The sequence below is a fragment of the Onychomys torridus genome, chromosome 7 (assembly GCF_903995425.1).
Source record: "Onychomys torridus chromosome 7, mOncTor1.1, whole genome shotgun sequence".
Taxonomy (NCBI): domain Eukaryota; kingdom Metazoa; phylum Chordata; class Mammalia; order Rodentia; family Cricetidae; genus Onychomys; species Onychomys torridus.
In genome coordinates this window covers 116,062,586-116,078,848 of record NC_050449.1, presented here as the reverse complement: position 1 = coordinate 116,078,848, position 16,263 = coordinate 116,062,586, and the positions used below count along the sequence as shown (strand labels likewise).

Below are 16,263 nucleotides of genomic sequence, written 5' to 3'. Positions count from 1 at the left end.
GAAGGCTCCTTGCAGGAGGAACTCCGGCGGCACTGACGGAAGAAGGGCGCAGCTTCTGCTCTGCAGCACTGTGACGAGGCAGCGGACCCCAGAACGCTACAAGAGGCCTTGGTTAGTTCTGCTTGCAAAGCTAACCTGGCCTCCATTCCACAGGGAAACCTTAAAACTTCAGGGATTTCACAGTAAGAGGCCCAGAAAAGCGAGCGCATGACCATTCATTTTATGTAAGATCAGAGACAGATGTGACAGAAAGCGGATTCAGCCTATTCATTTAACTCGATTAACAAACCTCACTCCCCAAGAGTTTATTAAAAATGTGTCAAATACAGGAAACTGTTAGGGGAAGAATTAGAGCCAGGGCGAGGGCTGACTCACTCTTGCAGCCCTGACTGACCTGAATGTAGACCTGACTGGTCTGGAACTCAGAGACCTGCCCACTTCTGCTTCCAGAGCAAGACAGAATAACTGGCTTCTACAATTGGGAGGTAGGAGGGTGGGTTTAATGAATTTATGGTGTTTTTTGTTTGTTTGTTTGTTTTTGTTTGTCCTTTTGTGTCTGAGATTTAAGGTCATTAAATATTCCTTGAAGATATTAATTACTTTAAAAAAACTAGGTATTTTAAACATAAATTTTATCTTGGAAATATGAGTTGGTGCCAGTTTTAAAACTTAAAAAATGACACTGGCCAGGTGGTGGTAGCCCATATCTTTAATCTCAGCACTGGGGAGGCAGAGGCAGGTGGATCTCTGTGAGTTCAAGGCCAGCCTAGTCTACAGAGTGAGTTCCAGGACAGCCGGGGATGTTACATAGAGAAACCCTATATGCAAAAATATTTGGATGTTTTAAGTGTGTGTGTGTGTGTGTGTGTGTGTGTGTGTGTGTGTGTGTGTGTGTTATAAGACATAGGACCTTTACTTGACTATGGAAGATGGACTTGAAACTCCAGATTCTCCACATTCCCAAATGTTGAGATTACAAGCATGTACCGCCACACCTGGCTGAAATGTTCTTGCTTTAAGATGTTCTATTTGGTCAGGTAGACATTTTAAAGGTCCATTTCATGGGCATTTAAATTTTTGATACATATTTTCAAATTGCTTTGTGGAAGAATGTAAAGCAATATACTTTATGTCATCAGCATGTTTCCCACACATGCTAATCAACATTAGACATTTTTATATACATATAAATTAGATATCCAGGTCTGATGTGGTGGCATATACCTATCATTCTAAAATTGGAGAGAGGTATTATTTTGGGGTCCTATCTATAACTAAATAAATAGGGCATCTACATACAAATACAGATATAAATTATAGTTTCTTTGCAGTTATAAGTGAAAAACACTACTTCCATTTTACTTCTATTTCTTGACCTGTTGATTATTTTCTCTTGGTGTATTCAATTTTTTTCTCACAAACTTGACCTTTAAAAAATATTTATTTTTCTCTTTGTGTGTGTGCATGCACATGCACTTGAGTGCAAGTGCTCTACAAGGCAGGGATATGAGATCCCTCTGGAGCTGGGTTACACCCATCCAAGGCAGGTGCTTGGAACAGAACTCAGGTCCTCTGCAAGAGCATATTAGCTCTTTTGTTGTTATACATTACAGTCTTTCTGCCAGTTTATTCTTATTTAACTTAATTTTCACTCATATAATGTTCACTCATATATATTATATAGGTGCTTTTTAAATTTTGTTTTGTGCTTGTATTATTTTTTTACTGTAATCTGCTTATATTTTATCTTGTTGATTATTCTAATATAACTAAGTCTTTAATAAATCTTAAAACTTGTCAAGCTGATCAATTACTTAGTGTTTCTCTAAACAATTTAGACAAATAAAATCACCAGGAGGTGGTGGTGCAGGCCTTTAGTCCCAGTTCCAGGAAAGCCAGGACTACAAAGAGAAACCCTGTCTTTAAAAAAAAAAAAATACAAAGTTATCCTATTTTTTTTTTCTAGAAATAGAAACTAAACTTGCTTAAGGTCCATGAGTTCTTGACTCTAAAGCCAGCCAGATAAGAGCTGAGTGAACCCCCAGAGAACTGAGGTCACATGTTTTTCAGTTTGCCATCTTATTTCTATCCCTGATTATCCTTCAACTCACCAGCTCTGGGTTCACTGAACATTTCCTCCTTTTTAATAAAACGGGGATTTAATTTGTACTCTGCTTCGTAATGCTTTAGTAAAAGAATCAATTCCAGTTGATTAGCCACTGCACTGGCCTACAGAGAACTGCTCAGGCTCTCTAAACAGGTAAAGACTCAAAGTTTGGCCTTTCTTCACTAGTTAGGAATATAAATTAAGGCCTTTGTGAACACCAAATAAGACTGAGAGATGGTAGAGTAAGTCATACAGAATTAAACATTCTTGTATGTGCTATGTGTGCATGAGCACATATATACATATGCATGTGAAGATCAGAGATCAACCTCAGGTGACTTTCTCAGTTGCTGTCCACCTTTTCTTTTGCAGTGAGATTTTCATAATACACTCTGGAGCTATTGACCATATCTTTCCTGTTTGTACTCAAAACAAAAGATCACTTAGTACATTTTACTCATTTTGTTCTGTTAAAGTTACTTCAGAGGCTGCCTGAAAACAAAATTAGGACTGATTCTTGGCAAAGCAAAGTATATTAAAAAAAAAAAAAAAAAAAAAAAAAGTTTCCTGGCAGTTTTCTTAATATGTAATGCACAAAGGGCAACCTCAGGTATCCACTTCCTTGCAAACAAGGTCTTTCAGCCTGGAGCTCACTAACTGAGCTAGAGTAGTTGACCATCAAGCCCCAGAGATCTGCCTGTCATCATCTCCCCTGAAGTGGGACTATAAGAGCACACCACTACATCTGGCATTCTTATACAAATTAAAAGAACTGAACTCAAGTCTTCATGCAAGCAGTTTACTGAGTTTTCTTTCCTTTTAGGAGAGTTTGTTGTTGTTGTTGCTGTTGTTGTTTGGTTTGGTTTGGTTTTTTGAGACAAGGATTCTCTGTATAGCTTTGGGTGTCCTGGAATTCTCTCTGTAGACCAGACTGGCCTCAAACTCACAGAAATCCATCTTCCTCTGCTTCTGAAATGCTGGGACAAAGGTGTGTACTACCACTGCCAAGCCATAAGAGTTTTTACAAGTGTATTGTGCAACTATAGTTTGCAGTCAAGTGTCACACTGTTCTTTGCAAGTACTCTAGCTAGTAGGCAGCACTTTCACTGAGTGAGAAAGGGTACTACAGAATAGTATTTAATGCATGCAAAGGACTGTAGATTCTGAATCTTCCTAACAATCCTGTTTTTTATTTTGTGTGATTGAAGGCCATGCAAAACAAGCCATAGCAGTACTTGAAGATGTTCAGAATGTTTTGATTCTTCTATCAACCAGCTGGGATTCAACATTGGATCTTCACTCAGCTGAAAGGGGGTTCACTTAGGCACTAGCCAGGGGAATGGAAAGTTCTGTTACGCAGTAACAGGTAGCCAATAAGTCAGGGCTGAAGGCTCTTCTGAAACCTAAGGGGCAGAATGAGAAAAAGGGAGTACAGACACTAGCCCTGGGTCTGGGATCAGCCTCTATCTCCTTAGTTTTATCCAAAATACAAGAGTTGTACAGGAATCTTGAAAAAGCTATTTCTCTAACTTTTAAGACACAGTATGCTAAGACCCTGTGTTTTCTTCCTACATGCTTATAAATATAGTCTCCCTACAGCTCTAGTTGGCCAAAATTTATAGCACATTTAAAACCCCAGATAAGCAAACATCTCTTCATTTTTCTGGGCCTGGGCCTGAGATGGAGAGAAACAATGAATAAGAGATCCCTAGCAGTACTTTCCAGAAAACAATCAGAGAAGACAATCCTATGGGTTCTAGGAAGTCTGCAAATTCCTTTATTGTTTTCAGTAATATAAAATTTGTTTGCAAACACATCTGAATCGCCTCAATCAGGAATTTCATTTAAAAAATTAATCAGAGTTTTAAACTAGTTATTCAATTTGCAAGAAATGCCCTTTACTTCAGACATTGATTCCAATGCAATTTTCTTAATCATCTTGACTCAAAATTGGAGTAAAGTATGTCAACTAGACCAGCACCTCAAGGATGGCAAAGACTTACTGGCTCGTTTCCTTTCCCTGTCAGCCTTGCCAAAGCTAAGCTAGATAACTTGAAGGAAAGAAAGAAGCCTGGCTTTAGAGTCCTCCATAACCCAGTATATTCGTTGTTGTTGTTGTTGTTGTTGTTGTTTTAAGGGGGCTCTGTCTAGAACAGGAAACAAGTAACATCTGGCCAAAGGATCCCAACAGAATGAACTTTATAAAAATGAAAAAGATGGTCTTGGTCCCCAGTGCCAGTTCTGAACTTCTCACAGGCAAAGGAGGCCAGCAGGATTGAAATAGCTGGCCTACAGGTAGAGCTGGGGCCCAGTCAAGAGTCCACATTCACATGTGGTAGGGCTCCACTGACCATGCTTCATCACCCAAGCCAGCTGCGGGGTGCCCAGCCTGACTGGCAGAAGTGAGATACTGCAGCCTTCCTGCCATAAAACCTGGGGCACTCCCTGAAGATAAGAGGGCAACTGGAAAGCCATTTTTTTGTTTTTCCAGTTTCTCCCATTTGAACTACCAAGGAGACACTGACCTCTGACCTCAGGAAGTGTTAGGCAGAGTTAATTATGTTCTTTAGTGCTGGGTGAATTTTTATTTTCTCTCTTTTAAATTTTTTTGAGTGGAGCCAGGACCTCATATAGTTGAGGACAGCCTTAAAATCCTACTTCACAAACTTCAGTCTCCCAAATGTTGTAAGGACAGGTGCCCACTACCCAGCTCAGAAATGGTCCTAACATTTTGTCAGCATGTGGTCTCCCTCAGCCCGGCTACCCCAGGAGCCAGCATGCAGATGCACATGGGGCCAGAGTGCTGATTTCAGGTACATCTAGTTTCTGATTACCTTGTTTTGCAACTATACTGCTTAGCTGCTGTCAAGAGTGGAAATTAGCCACTGCAATACACCAACAGTCTCCAATATGATGGGCTAATTCCTCCTTGAACTGTGATTTAGTGAAAACTATCTGTGAGGTATGTTTTGTCTGTAGAAAAAAAGGTGGAGAGAAATAATGAAGAAGAAAAAAAAGTCAAAAGCAGTGTACCTTATATTGGTTTCTTCAAACCGAATGAATGTGCTGAAAAGTGGGCATGAGAGATACCTCTGAAACAAGCTCAGTAACATCCTCTCTCTCTCCTCCTCCTCTCTCTTTCTCTTTCTCTTTCTCCTCTCTCTCTCTTTCTCTCTCTCTCTCTCTCTCTCACACACACACACAAAAAAAAAAAAAAAAAAAAAAACACCTCTCCCTTCAAAAGGAGCTCTCCCCCAGGATATGGATTGAGATTCGAGCTCATGAGCAAATAATAAGAAAGAGGTGTCAGGGTGTGAGCACTTGAGATCCTCAGACTCATCTTAAGGAAGCAACTCCATCATCACAGACTAGAGGAAGCAAAGAAAAACAGCACCAAGCAGTGGACAAGAAGCCTGGTGCCTGCACCAGTTCTCTCAAAGCTGGCTGTATCAGACAGGACAGGCCTCTGCCGCAGCTCAGCTGCCTTAGGAATGGGAGGAAAGGCAGAGGCACAACAGGAGACCCAGCCTCCCAGATGTCAAAGCTTGGCTCTGGCTTACCAAGCAAACTCCAAGGATACAAAGATATGCAATGCTTCTTTCTTGTCTCGATGCAGTTAGAGTTTGCAGCATTCTCAGAACTTTAGTTCTGAGGTGGAAAGAACTGTAAATTGCACCATAGGGTGTGTGAGGGTTATCTGGGTGCAGGTATTTTCCTAGAGGAGGGAAGTGCCACTCATCTCCATAACTGCTTCTCTTTAGGAACATTGTGAAATGTGCTTAACACATTTCCAGGGAGTAGGATGTGTCCAGTTACACAGGCCCAACCTTGTGTCATGTGCCATGTGCAAGTTAGAGCATCTTCCTGAGTGATTTGGTGAGGGTATGGCAATGGGGTAAAGCACTTGAAAAATACATGGACTTGATGGGGAGTGCACACTGCTATGGTTAAAAGAAAGGTAACCTTCACACACATGCAGGAACTTGACCTCCTGCCCCTCTTCTTCCTGGGCCCCATCTCTGGGTGCCCCCAAAGGTACCCCATAGACACCTCCCTGGGCATCCCTGGCACTGCCTCCCCACTGTGTCTCTGGCTAGAAGTGGTGCTGGTGGAGGGCTGCAGGTGAGGGTCCTTTCTCCAGCCTCTTGACATGGCAGGAGTGACAGAACAGGTGGTCTTCTAGTGGGTAGCAGCGGTGACCATCCTCATCATTGAGCTCTAGGCCACAGTCCTACAAGGAGGCAAAAATGTCTCATGAAAACAAAACAGACTGCAAGAGTAACATAAAACCACAATCTACCCAATCAGCAAAGGGTACTTCATGGCTGTGGGCAGCTCCTGTCCAGTGAAAGAACCAGTGGCTACCTGCCACCATAAAGCTCATCAAATAGGACTGACTAGAACTAAGATGCAGCTTCAGAAGAAATACACACCAGGCTTCCAAGACAGAAGACCCAAAGAAGATAGAAAAATATAGTTTTTATATGGACTACATGTTGAAATAACATTGTAACATTGTGCATCTTAATCCTACATATCCCTCCTCTTTTGAGATATTGTCTCATGAGTCCAGGCTTGCTATGTCATCCGTAGTCAAGGATGACCTTGAACTTTTGATCCTCCTGTCTCAGCATCCTAAGTGATGAGATTACAAGTGTGCACCATCACTCCTAGTTTTTGTGATGCTTCCTTCTGAACTCAGGGCAAGCACTTTACCAAGAGAACCGTATCACCAGCATCTCCACTTGTTTCTTTCAACTATTCAAATGTGACTACTAGAAAATGAAGAGACATAATTTCAATTGTGGCACTCGTAGTTTTTGTTATTGTTGTTTGTTTGTTTGTTTTTGAGACAAGGTTTCTCTGTACAGCCCTGGCCATCCTAGAACTTGCTCTGTAGACCAGGCTGGCCTTCACCTCAAGAGATTTGCCTGCCTCTGCCACCACCACTGGGTAAGGCACTTGTATTTTTTTTTTTAAGATTTATTTATTTATTATGTATACAATGTTCTGCCTGCATGTATCCCTGCAGGCCAGAAGAGGGAGCCAGATCTCATTACAGATGGTTGTGAGCCACCATATGGGTGCTAGGAATTAAACTCAGGACCTCTGGAAGAACAGTCAGTGTTCTTAACCTCTGAGCCATCTCTCCAGCCCGAGGTCAACGAGGGTCATGAATGTGCAGAGAAGACTGTTAAGTCTTCATTCTCTCCAGATTCATGAGGTACCACCAGCTATGAGTCCCAACTACTCCTTCAGTGGGAGTAGTAAGACCCATCTACATGCTACCTGCTTTCCTTACCTACAAGACCACAAGTGAATCTAGTCTACTTCTAGGGATGAATTCACTCAGTATGGCTGGAAGAATGATACAGAGTGACCTCTGGCTTTTCTTGTAGCCATGCGGCACTTATAGTTCCTTCACTGTAGGATATCACACAGTGCAGCCCGCCACACAACCTTTATACCCACCAATTGATGTACCTATTTCCAACAAAGGTTTCTCCATGATTTCCAGGGCTCAGTTCAGACAGAAGCTTCTGACAGACAGAACATTCTGCACCCAGGAGGGAAGAACATTTCCTCTCCAACCCTTGTATACACCTAAATGACAGTCTGACTCTGAGCCCCTCCCTACACATAATCCTCTGAATTCCATAGCTTCAGGGATAGCAACTGCAAGTTTCAGAACTTTCTAGTTTTGAATTTTCAGAAAATGACATAGAGCTTCATCCCAAACATCTGTTATTACCCTCATACAATCAGTTCTTGGAGGACAGACCTCAGAGAGAATCTGGTGACTACCCTAGTCCCATGACCCAGGAAGCCTTTTTAAGGTAGGCTTTAGGGCTGGACAGGGAGGGGCTTACCTCACAGTGGTAGCATTCCACATGGTAATCTCTATCCATGGATACAACACGGATGGTTTCATCTGAGCCCTGGGACGAAAGAAAAGCAAGACATGCAAAGAGGCCAGTTAGAAGTCCATGGAATACCACCAGCAATGGGATAGGGTGGGAGGAGATTGTGGGGTAATAGAAGGAGGCCTTGGGGGAGAGATATAAATCAAGAGTGAATACTAACTACTTGTAGGAAAAAGACCAGATTCGATTTGGTGGATGTGAGAGTAGGCAGGGGCAGTGTGATCTTTTGGGATGTCAGAGACAATACTGAAAGAAACACCAATGGCAACATTTTTTTCATATGTATATATGCATGACTGCATGTGCATAGGCACACACGTGTGTGCACATGCATGTAAAAGCCAGAGGTTTGTATCTGGTATCTTTCTCCTTCACTCTCTATTTTATTCACTGAGGCAGGGTTTCAGGGATATTTATTTTTAAAAGATGAATAAAAGACAAGCTTTCTGTCCCTCTAATCTAAGACAGTTTGATCTGGCTCTTAGACAAACAGGCACAAGCAGGACATGGGGCTAGGAAGCCAGCACAGGAAAAAGGGACAGTACTGGGCGTTGGAGGATTATGTTGAAAGGTGTAAGAACAGTTATAGATCTTCTGAGTGACTCAAGGGAAACAGCCCAGTCTTTAGAAGATCTATGAGCAGATAAGCATCTTACCTCTGGTGGAAGGATGGGAAGCCCACAGGCTGCACACTTTGGGGCCAGCACCCTGAGAGAGAAACAAAGGGAACATGGTGCACATTGTGTTATTACCAGAATATGAATGGCAACCAGGGCCTGCCAGAGCCCTCCATGGCCAGCACTCAGAATTATGTGGACCTAGGCTCACTTTTTGGAATAGAAACATTATTCCTGGATGCTACAGGGAAATCTGGCTGCTTCCTGCTCCCCTAAGTATAAAGATGAAGCTGGCTGTTTTCTCCCTTCACAGCTAGCTGGGATGGTCCAAAAGCAGAGAGTGGTATGTGCTTAGCCTGACTTGGTGCCTGGTGAAATTGGGTAAAGCTGAAGCCACAGGCATGTTGGATTCCTCTGATTACAGTTTTGTGTCCTGCTTTATCACCAAACAAACCTTTAAAGAGTTTCTACATACTTTCCATTCTGCTGAGCTCAGTGGGGCCTGTGTAAAGTTGCCATTTACTCCCTTCCTTTCTCCTTACTTGTGGTAATCTCGAACACAGTAGATCTTGTTCTCTGAGTCCACGGTGAAAGGCACCCCATCTAGACATTCATTACAGATGACACAGCGGAAACAGCCAGGGTGATAGGACTTCCCCAGGGCCTGTAGGATCTGCAGACACAAAGGAAAAGACTCACGGAGATGAAGGGAAGGAAGGACCATAAAGAAAAAGGAACATGTATGTTGAAGAGCCACATGCACAGCTGTACCATGGCAGAGGCTCCACCTGGCCCAGAGTTTCACCCAAACAAAAGTCAAGAGAGGGTTAGTCTGCTCAGACTTGTGGACAGGAGAGGATCAAACAGGGATGCTGTGGAATAATCATATACACTATGGAAGTGTGTTGCTCTAATTGCTAGTAAAAAACTGATTGGTGAGAAGCCAGGCAGGAAGTATAGGCGGAACAACCAAACTAAGGATGCTGAGATGAAGAAGGGCGGAGTAAGAGGTCACGAGCAGACATAGAGAAAAGAGAGCTGAGCGTACCATACTGAGAAAAGGTACCAAGCCACAAGGGAAAGCACAGATAAGAAATATGGATTAATTTAAATATAAGAGTTAGCTAGTAACAAGTCTGAGTTATGGCCGAGCATTTGTAATTGATACAACCACAGTGTGTTTATTTGGGAGCTGCTGGCAGGACAGAAACTTCCGCCTGCACAGGGATCTATGCAAACTCTCCCTTGTTGAGTGGGAGGAAATAGACTCCTGTCTGATCTTTCTCTCATAGCAGAAACTTGTTCTCTCCTAAAAAGCAATGCTAGCTATGGCTAGCCCTGTCCTGGGAAAGAACCTCTTAGTAAACCAGTTAAAAAGAATCTACCCCTAATATGGAAGGCAGAAAACATACAGAAGAATGAAGGGAAATTCTAGATGGAACTATGACCTCCTAGGACCCCTTCCATGTGGCTTTGATTCTACAGTGTGAGATTCTAGAAGCCTGGCTGGAGCCCTAATCATCTCAAATCCAAGTGTAATAGACTAAGTCCCTTTGTTGTTGTCCTTGTCTTTAAAACAAGATGAAGAGGAAGCCCCAAAGGCCTCCTTCCTCTCAGTATCACTTGATTTGGATATGATACTTGAACTACTAGAGCCTTTCCAAAATAAAAAACTAAGACAAAACAAAAAAACAAAACACACACACAAAAAAAAAAAAAAAAAAAAACAAGGGAGGAGAAGAGGGGAGGAGAGGAAAGGGAGGGGAGGAGAGGAGAAGAAAGGAGAGAAGAGAGGGCAGGGGTGAGGAAGGGAAGGGGAGGGGAGGGAAGAGAAGAGCAGGGGAGGGGGAAGGGAGAAAGGGAGGGAGGAGAGCATTAAGAGGAGAGAGGAAAAGGAGAAAGGAAGAGGAGAAACAAGAAGGAAAGCACATCCTTGGTAAGGTCAATAAGTCAGTAACAGAACTCACTGGGAATGGCTGACATTGCCTAGCCCTGTAAAGTCCTATTCTAAGTTTGGGCCCTGCATCTGCAACTTTAATACTATCTGACAACTTGGTTAAAAAAAAAAAATGAAAAATGCACATTCTCAGACCTCACCCCAGATCTCCTCATTCAGAATCACCAGGTGTAATGTCTGTTGTTTTCTTATAATGATTAGCTGTGTCAGGTGGTGGTAGCATATACCTTTTTTATTTTTTTAATTATTATGTGTTTTAATTTTATACATCAGCCATGGGTTCCTCTGTCTTAACCCCTCCCGCCCCCCCCCCCACCTTTCCCCCAGGCCCTCCCCTCCATTCCCATGTCATCCAGGACCAAGACACCCCTGGGGACTCATTTAAACCTGGTGGATTCAGTATAGGCAGGTCCAGTCCCCTACTTCCAGGCTGAGCATGTGTCCCTGTGTAAGCCCAAGGTTCCAAACAGCCAGCTCATGAACCAAAGACAGTCCCGGTCCCACAGCCTGGGAGCCTCCCAAACAGGTCAAGCTATTCAATTGTCTCACTTATCCAGAGGGCCTGATCCAGCTGGGAGCTCCACAGCCGTTGGTTCATAATTCATGTGCTTCCATTCGTTTGGCTATTTGACCCTGTGCTTTTTTGCAATCCTGGATTCAACAATTCACGCTCTTGCAGTCCCTCCTCCTTCTCGACGGTTGGACACCTGGAGCGCCACCTGGGGCCTGGCTGAGAATCGCTGTATCCACTTCCATCAGTTATTGGATGAAAGTTCCAAGACGACTGCTAGGGTGTTTAGTCATCTGATTACCAGACTAGGTCAGATCAGGCCCTCCCTCGACCATTGCCAGCAGTCTACAGAGGATTTATCATTGTGGATTTCTGGGGAACCTCTCGAGCACTCTGCCTATTCCTGTTCTCATGTGGTCTTCGTTTATCATGGTCTGTTATTGCTCGTTCTCCCTTTCTGTTCTTGATCCAGCTGGGATCTCCTGCTCCCCTAAGCTTTCTTTCTCTCAAATCTTGCCATTCATTACTCCCACTGTCATCCAGGTTGTTCATGTAGATCTCATCCATTTCTCTGTCATTGGGTGATCCTTGGGTCTTTCCTAGGGTCCCATTTTCTAGGTAGCCTTCCTGGAGTTGTGTAGCAGTCTAGTCATCTTTGTTTTATATCTAGTATCCTCCTATGAGTGAGTACATACCGTGTTTGTCCTTCTGAGTCTGGGTTACCTCACTCAGGATGATTTTTTCTAGATCCATCCATTTGCCTGCAAACCTCATGATGTCATTGTTTTTCTCTGCTGAGTAGTACTCCATTGTGTATATGTATCATATTTTCTTTATCCATTCTTCAGTTGAAGGGCATCTAGGTTGTTTCCAGGATCTGACTATTACAAACAGTGCTGATATGAACATAGCTGAGCAAATGCCCTTGTGGTATGATTGAGCATTCCTTGGGTATATGCCCAAGAGTGCTATAGCTGGGTCTTGGGGGAGATGGATTCCCAATTTTCTAAGGAAGCACCATATTGATTTCCAAAGTGGCTGTACAAGCTTGCATTCCCACCAGCAGGGGAGGAGAATTCCCCTTGCTCCACATCCTCTCCAGCATAAGCTGTCTTCTGAGTGTTTGATCTTAGCCACTCTGACAGGTGTAAGGTGGTATCTCAGAGTTGTTTTGATTTGCATTTCCCTGATGATTAGGGATGTTGAGCAATTCCTTAAATGTCTTTCAGCCATTTGAGCTTCCTCTGTTGAGATTCTCTGTTTAGCTCTATAGCCCATTTCTTAATTGGACTGTTGGGCATTTTGATGTCTAATTTCTTGAGTTCTTTATATATTCTGGATATCAGCCCTCTCTGTCAGATGTGGGGTTGGTGAAGACCTTTTCCCATTCTGTAGGCTGTCGCTTTGTCTTGTTGACCGTGTCCTTTGCACTACAAAAGCTTCTCAGTTTCAACAGGTCCCATTGATTGATTGTTTCAGTGTCTGTGCTACTGGTGTTATATTGAGAAAGTGATCTCCGGTGCCAATGCGTTCAAGACTACTTCCTACTTTGTCTTCTATCAGGTTCAGAGTAACTGGATTTATGTTGAGGTCTTTGGTCCAGTTGGATTTAAGTTTTGTGCATGGTGACAGATATGGATCTATTTGCAGCCTTCTACACAATGACATCCAGTTATGCCAGCACCATTTGTTGAAGATGCTTTCTTTTTTCCATTGTACATTTTTGGTTGCTTTGTCAACAATTATATGTTCATAGGTGTGCGGGTTAATGTCAGGGTCTTCAATTTGATTCCATTGATCCACATGTCGTTTTTATGCCAGTACCAAGCTGTTTTTATTATAGTTGCTCTATAGTAGAACTTGAGGACGGGGATTGTGATGCCTCCAGAGGTTGTTTTATTGTACAGGATTCTTTTGGCTACCCTGGGTTTTTTGTTTTTCCATATGAAGTTGAGTATTATTCTTTCCAGATCAGTGTAGAATTGTGTTGGTAATTTGATGGGGATTGCATTGAATCTGTAGAATGCTTTTGGTAAGATCTCCATTTTTACTATGTTAATCCTGCCTAGCCATGAGCATGGGAGATCTTTCCATTTTCTGACATCTTCAATTTCTTTTTTCAGGGACCTAAAGTTCTTGTCATATAGGTCCTTCACATGCTTAGTTAGAGTAACCTCAAGATATTTTATATCATTTGTGGCTATTGTAATAGGTGATGTATCTCTGATTTCCTTCTCAGTCTGTTTGTCTATTGTACATAGGAGGGCTACTGATTTTTTTTTAGTTGATCTTGTATCCTGCAATGTTGCTGAAGGTTTTTATTAGCTGTATCAGTTCCTTGGTTGAATTTTTGGGGTCACTCATGTATACTATCATGTCATCTGCAAATAGGGAGAGCTTGACTTCTTCCTTTCCAATTTGTATCCCCTTAATCTCTTTGTGTTGTCTTATACCTCTGGCTAGAACTTCAAGTACTATATTGAATAAGTATGGGGAGAGGGGACAGCCTTGCCTTGTTCCTGAGTTTAGTGGTATTGCTTTGAGTTTCTCTCCATTTAATTTGATGGTGGCTGTTGGCTTGCTGTAGATTGCCTTTATTATGTTTAGGTATGTTCCCTGTATTCCTGATCGCTCCAAGACCTTTATCATGAAGGGGTGTTGGATTTTGTCAAATGCCTTTTCTGCATCTAGTGAGATGATCATGTGGTTTTTTTCTTTAAGTTTGTTTATATGGTGTATTACATTGACGGACTTTCGTATGTTGAACCACCCTTGCATCCCTGGGATGAAGCCTACTTGATCATGGTGGATAATTGTTTTGATGTGTTCTTGGAGTCTGTTTGCCAGAATTTTATTGAGTATTTTTGCATCAGTGTTCATGAGGGAGATCGGTCTGTAGTTCTCTTTCTTTGTTGCATCTTTGTTTGTTTGGGAATCAGGGTAATTGTAGCCTCATAGAAGGAGTTTGGTAATATACCTTCTGCTTCTATTGTGTGGAACAATTTAAAGAGTATTGGTATTAAGTCTCCTTTGAAGATCTGGTAGAATTCTGCAGTGAAACCATCAGGTCCAGGGCTTTTTTTGGTTGGGAGACTTTTAATGACTGATTCTATTTCCTTAGGGGTTATTGGACTATTTAAATTGTTTATCTGGTCTTGATTTAACTTAAGTATGTGGTACCTATCTAGAAAATTATCCATTTCTTTTAGATTTTCCAGTTTTGTGGAGTAGAGGTTTTTGAAGTATGACCTGATGATTCTCTGGATTTCCTCATTGTCTGTTGTTATGTCCCCCTTTTCATTTCTGATTTTGTTAATTTGGATGCTCTCTCTCTGTCTTTTGGTTAGTTTGGATAAGGGCTTGTCTATTTTGTTGATCTTCTCAAAGAATCAACTCTTTGTTTCATTAATCCTTTGTATTTTTCTCTTTATTTCTATTTTAATTGATTTCAGCTCTCAATTTGATAATTTCCTGGCATCTGTTCCTCCTGGGAGACTTTGCTTCTTCCTGTTCAAGAGCTTTCAGGTGTGCTGTCAAGTCACTAGCGTGAGATTTCTCCAGCTTCTTTATGTGAGCATTCAGTGCTATGAATTTCCCTCTTAGCACTGCTTTTATAGTATCCCATAAGTTTGGGTATGTGGTGTATTCATTTTCATTGATCTCTAGGAAGCCTTTAATTTCTTTATTTCTTCCTTAACCCATTGGTGATTCAGTTGAGCATTATTCAGTTTCCATGAGATCGTAGGATTTCTGTAGTTTTTTCTGTTGTTGAAATCTAACTTTAAACCATGGTGGTCTGATAGAACACAGGAGGTTATTCCAATTGTTTTGTATCTGTTGAGATTTGCTTTGTGGCCAAGTATGTGGTCGATTTTAGAGAAGGTTCCATGGGGTGCTGAGAAGAAGGTATATTCTTTTTTGTTTGGGTGGAATGTTCTGTAGATATCGATTAAGTCCATTTGAGCCATAACATCAGTTAAGTCCATTATGTCTCTGTTAAGTTTCAATTTGGCCGATCTGTCCAGAGGTGAAAGTGGGGTGTTGAAGTCTCCAACTATTAATGTGTGGGGTTTTATATGTTATCTAAGCTTTAGTAATGTTTCTTTTACATATGTGGGTGCCCTTGTGTTTGGGGCACAAATGTTCAGAATTGAGACTTCATCTTGGTGGATCTTTCCTGCGATGAGTACGTAATGTCCATCATCTCTTTTGATTGATTTTAGTTTGAAGTCTATTTTGCTGGATATTAGGATGGCTACACCAGCTTGCTTCTTAAGACCATTTGATTGGAAAGGCTTTTCCCAGCCTTTTATTCTTAGGAGGTGTCTGTCTTTGCATTTGAGGTGTGTTTCTTGTATGCAGCAGAAAGATGGGTCCTGTTTTTGTATCCATTCTGTTAGTCTGTGTCTTTTTACAGGTGAATTAAGTCCATTGATATTAAGGGATATTAATGACCAGTGATTGTTCGTTCCTGTTATTTTTATTTTTTGGTGGTAGTGTGTGTGTACTTCTCTTTTTGGGGGTTTACTGCTGTGGTGTTATCTATTGCCTGTGTTTTCATGGGTGTATCTGCCTTCCTTAGGTTGGAATTTTCCTTCTAGTGCTTTCTGTAGGGCTGGGTTTGTGGATAAGTATTGTTTAAATCTGGTTTTGTCTTGGAAGGTCTTGTTCACTCCATCTATGATGATTGAAAGTTTTGCTGGGTATATTAGTCCATGGTCTCTTAGTGTCTGCATTCTATCTGTCCAGGTCCTTCTGGCTTTCAAAGTCTCCATCGAGAAATTGAGTGTTATTGTGATGGGTTTGCCGTTATAAGTCACTTGGCCTTTTTCTTTTGCTTTATTCTGTACGTTTAGTTGTTTATTATGTGGCGAGGGGACTTTTTGGGGGGGTCTAGTCTGTTTGGTGTTCTATAGGCTTCTTGTATCTTCATAGGCATTTCCTTCTTTAAGTTGGGAAAGTTTTCTTCTATGATCTTGTTAAATATATTTTCTGTGCCTTTGAGCTGGTATTCTTCTCCTTCCTCTATCCCTATTATTGTAGGTTTGGTCTTTTCATGGTGTCCCAAATTTCTTGGACATTTTGGGTCATGACTTTGTTGGTTTTAATGTTTTCTTTGACTGATGAATCTATTTCTTCTACCGTAT

General features: G+C 41.8%; 1 protein-coding gene across 1 annotated transcript in view; it reads right to left on the bottom strand.

Moving 5' to 3' along the window:
* Window positions 1-5,364: 5,364 nt before the first annotated feature.
* The window catches only part of Limd1 (LIM domains containing 1), a 64,420-nt gene continuing 53,521 nt past the window's right edge, over window positions 5,365-16,263 (bottom strand). The window contains exons 5-8 of the mRNA XM_036193847.1: window positions 9,191-9,321; window positions 8,688-8,739; window positions 7,978-8,046; window positions 5,365-6,338 (exon numbers count right to left, since the gene is read on the bottom strand). Coding sequence (XP_036049740.1) covers window positions 6,201-6,338; window positions 7,978-8,046; window positions 8,688-8,739; window positions 9,191-9,321 — 390 coding nt within the window. The 3' untranslated portion in view covers window positions 5,365-6,200. The remainder of the gene's footprint in view (window positions 6,339-7,977; window positions 8,047-8,687; window positions 8,740-9,190; window positions 9,322-16,263) is intronic.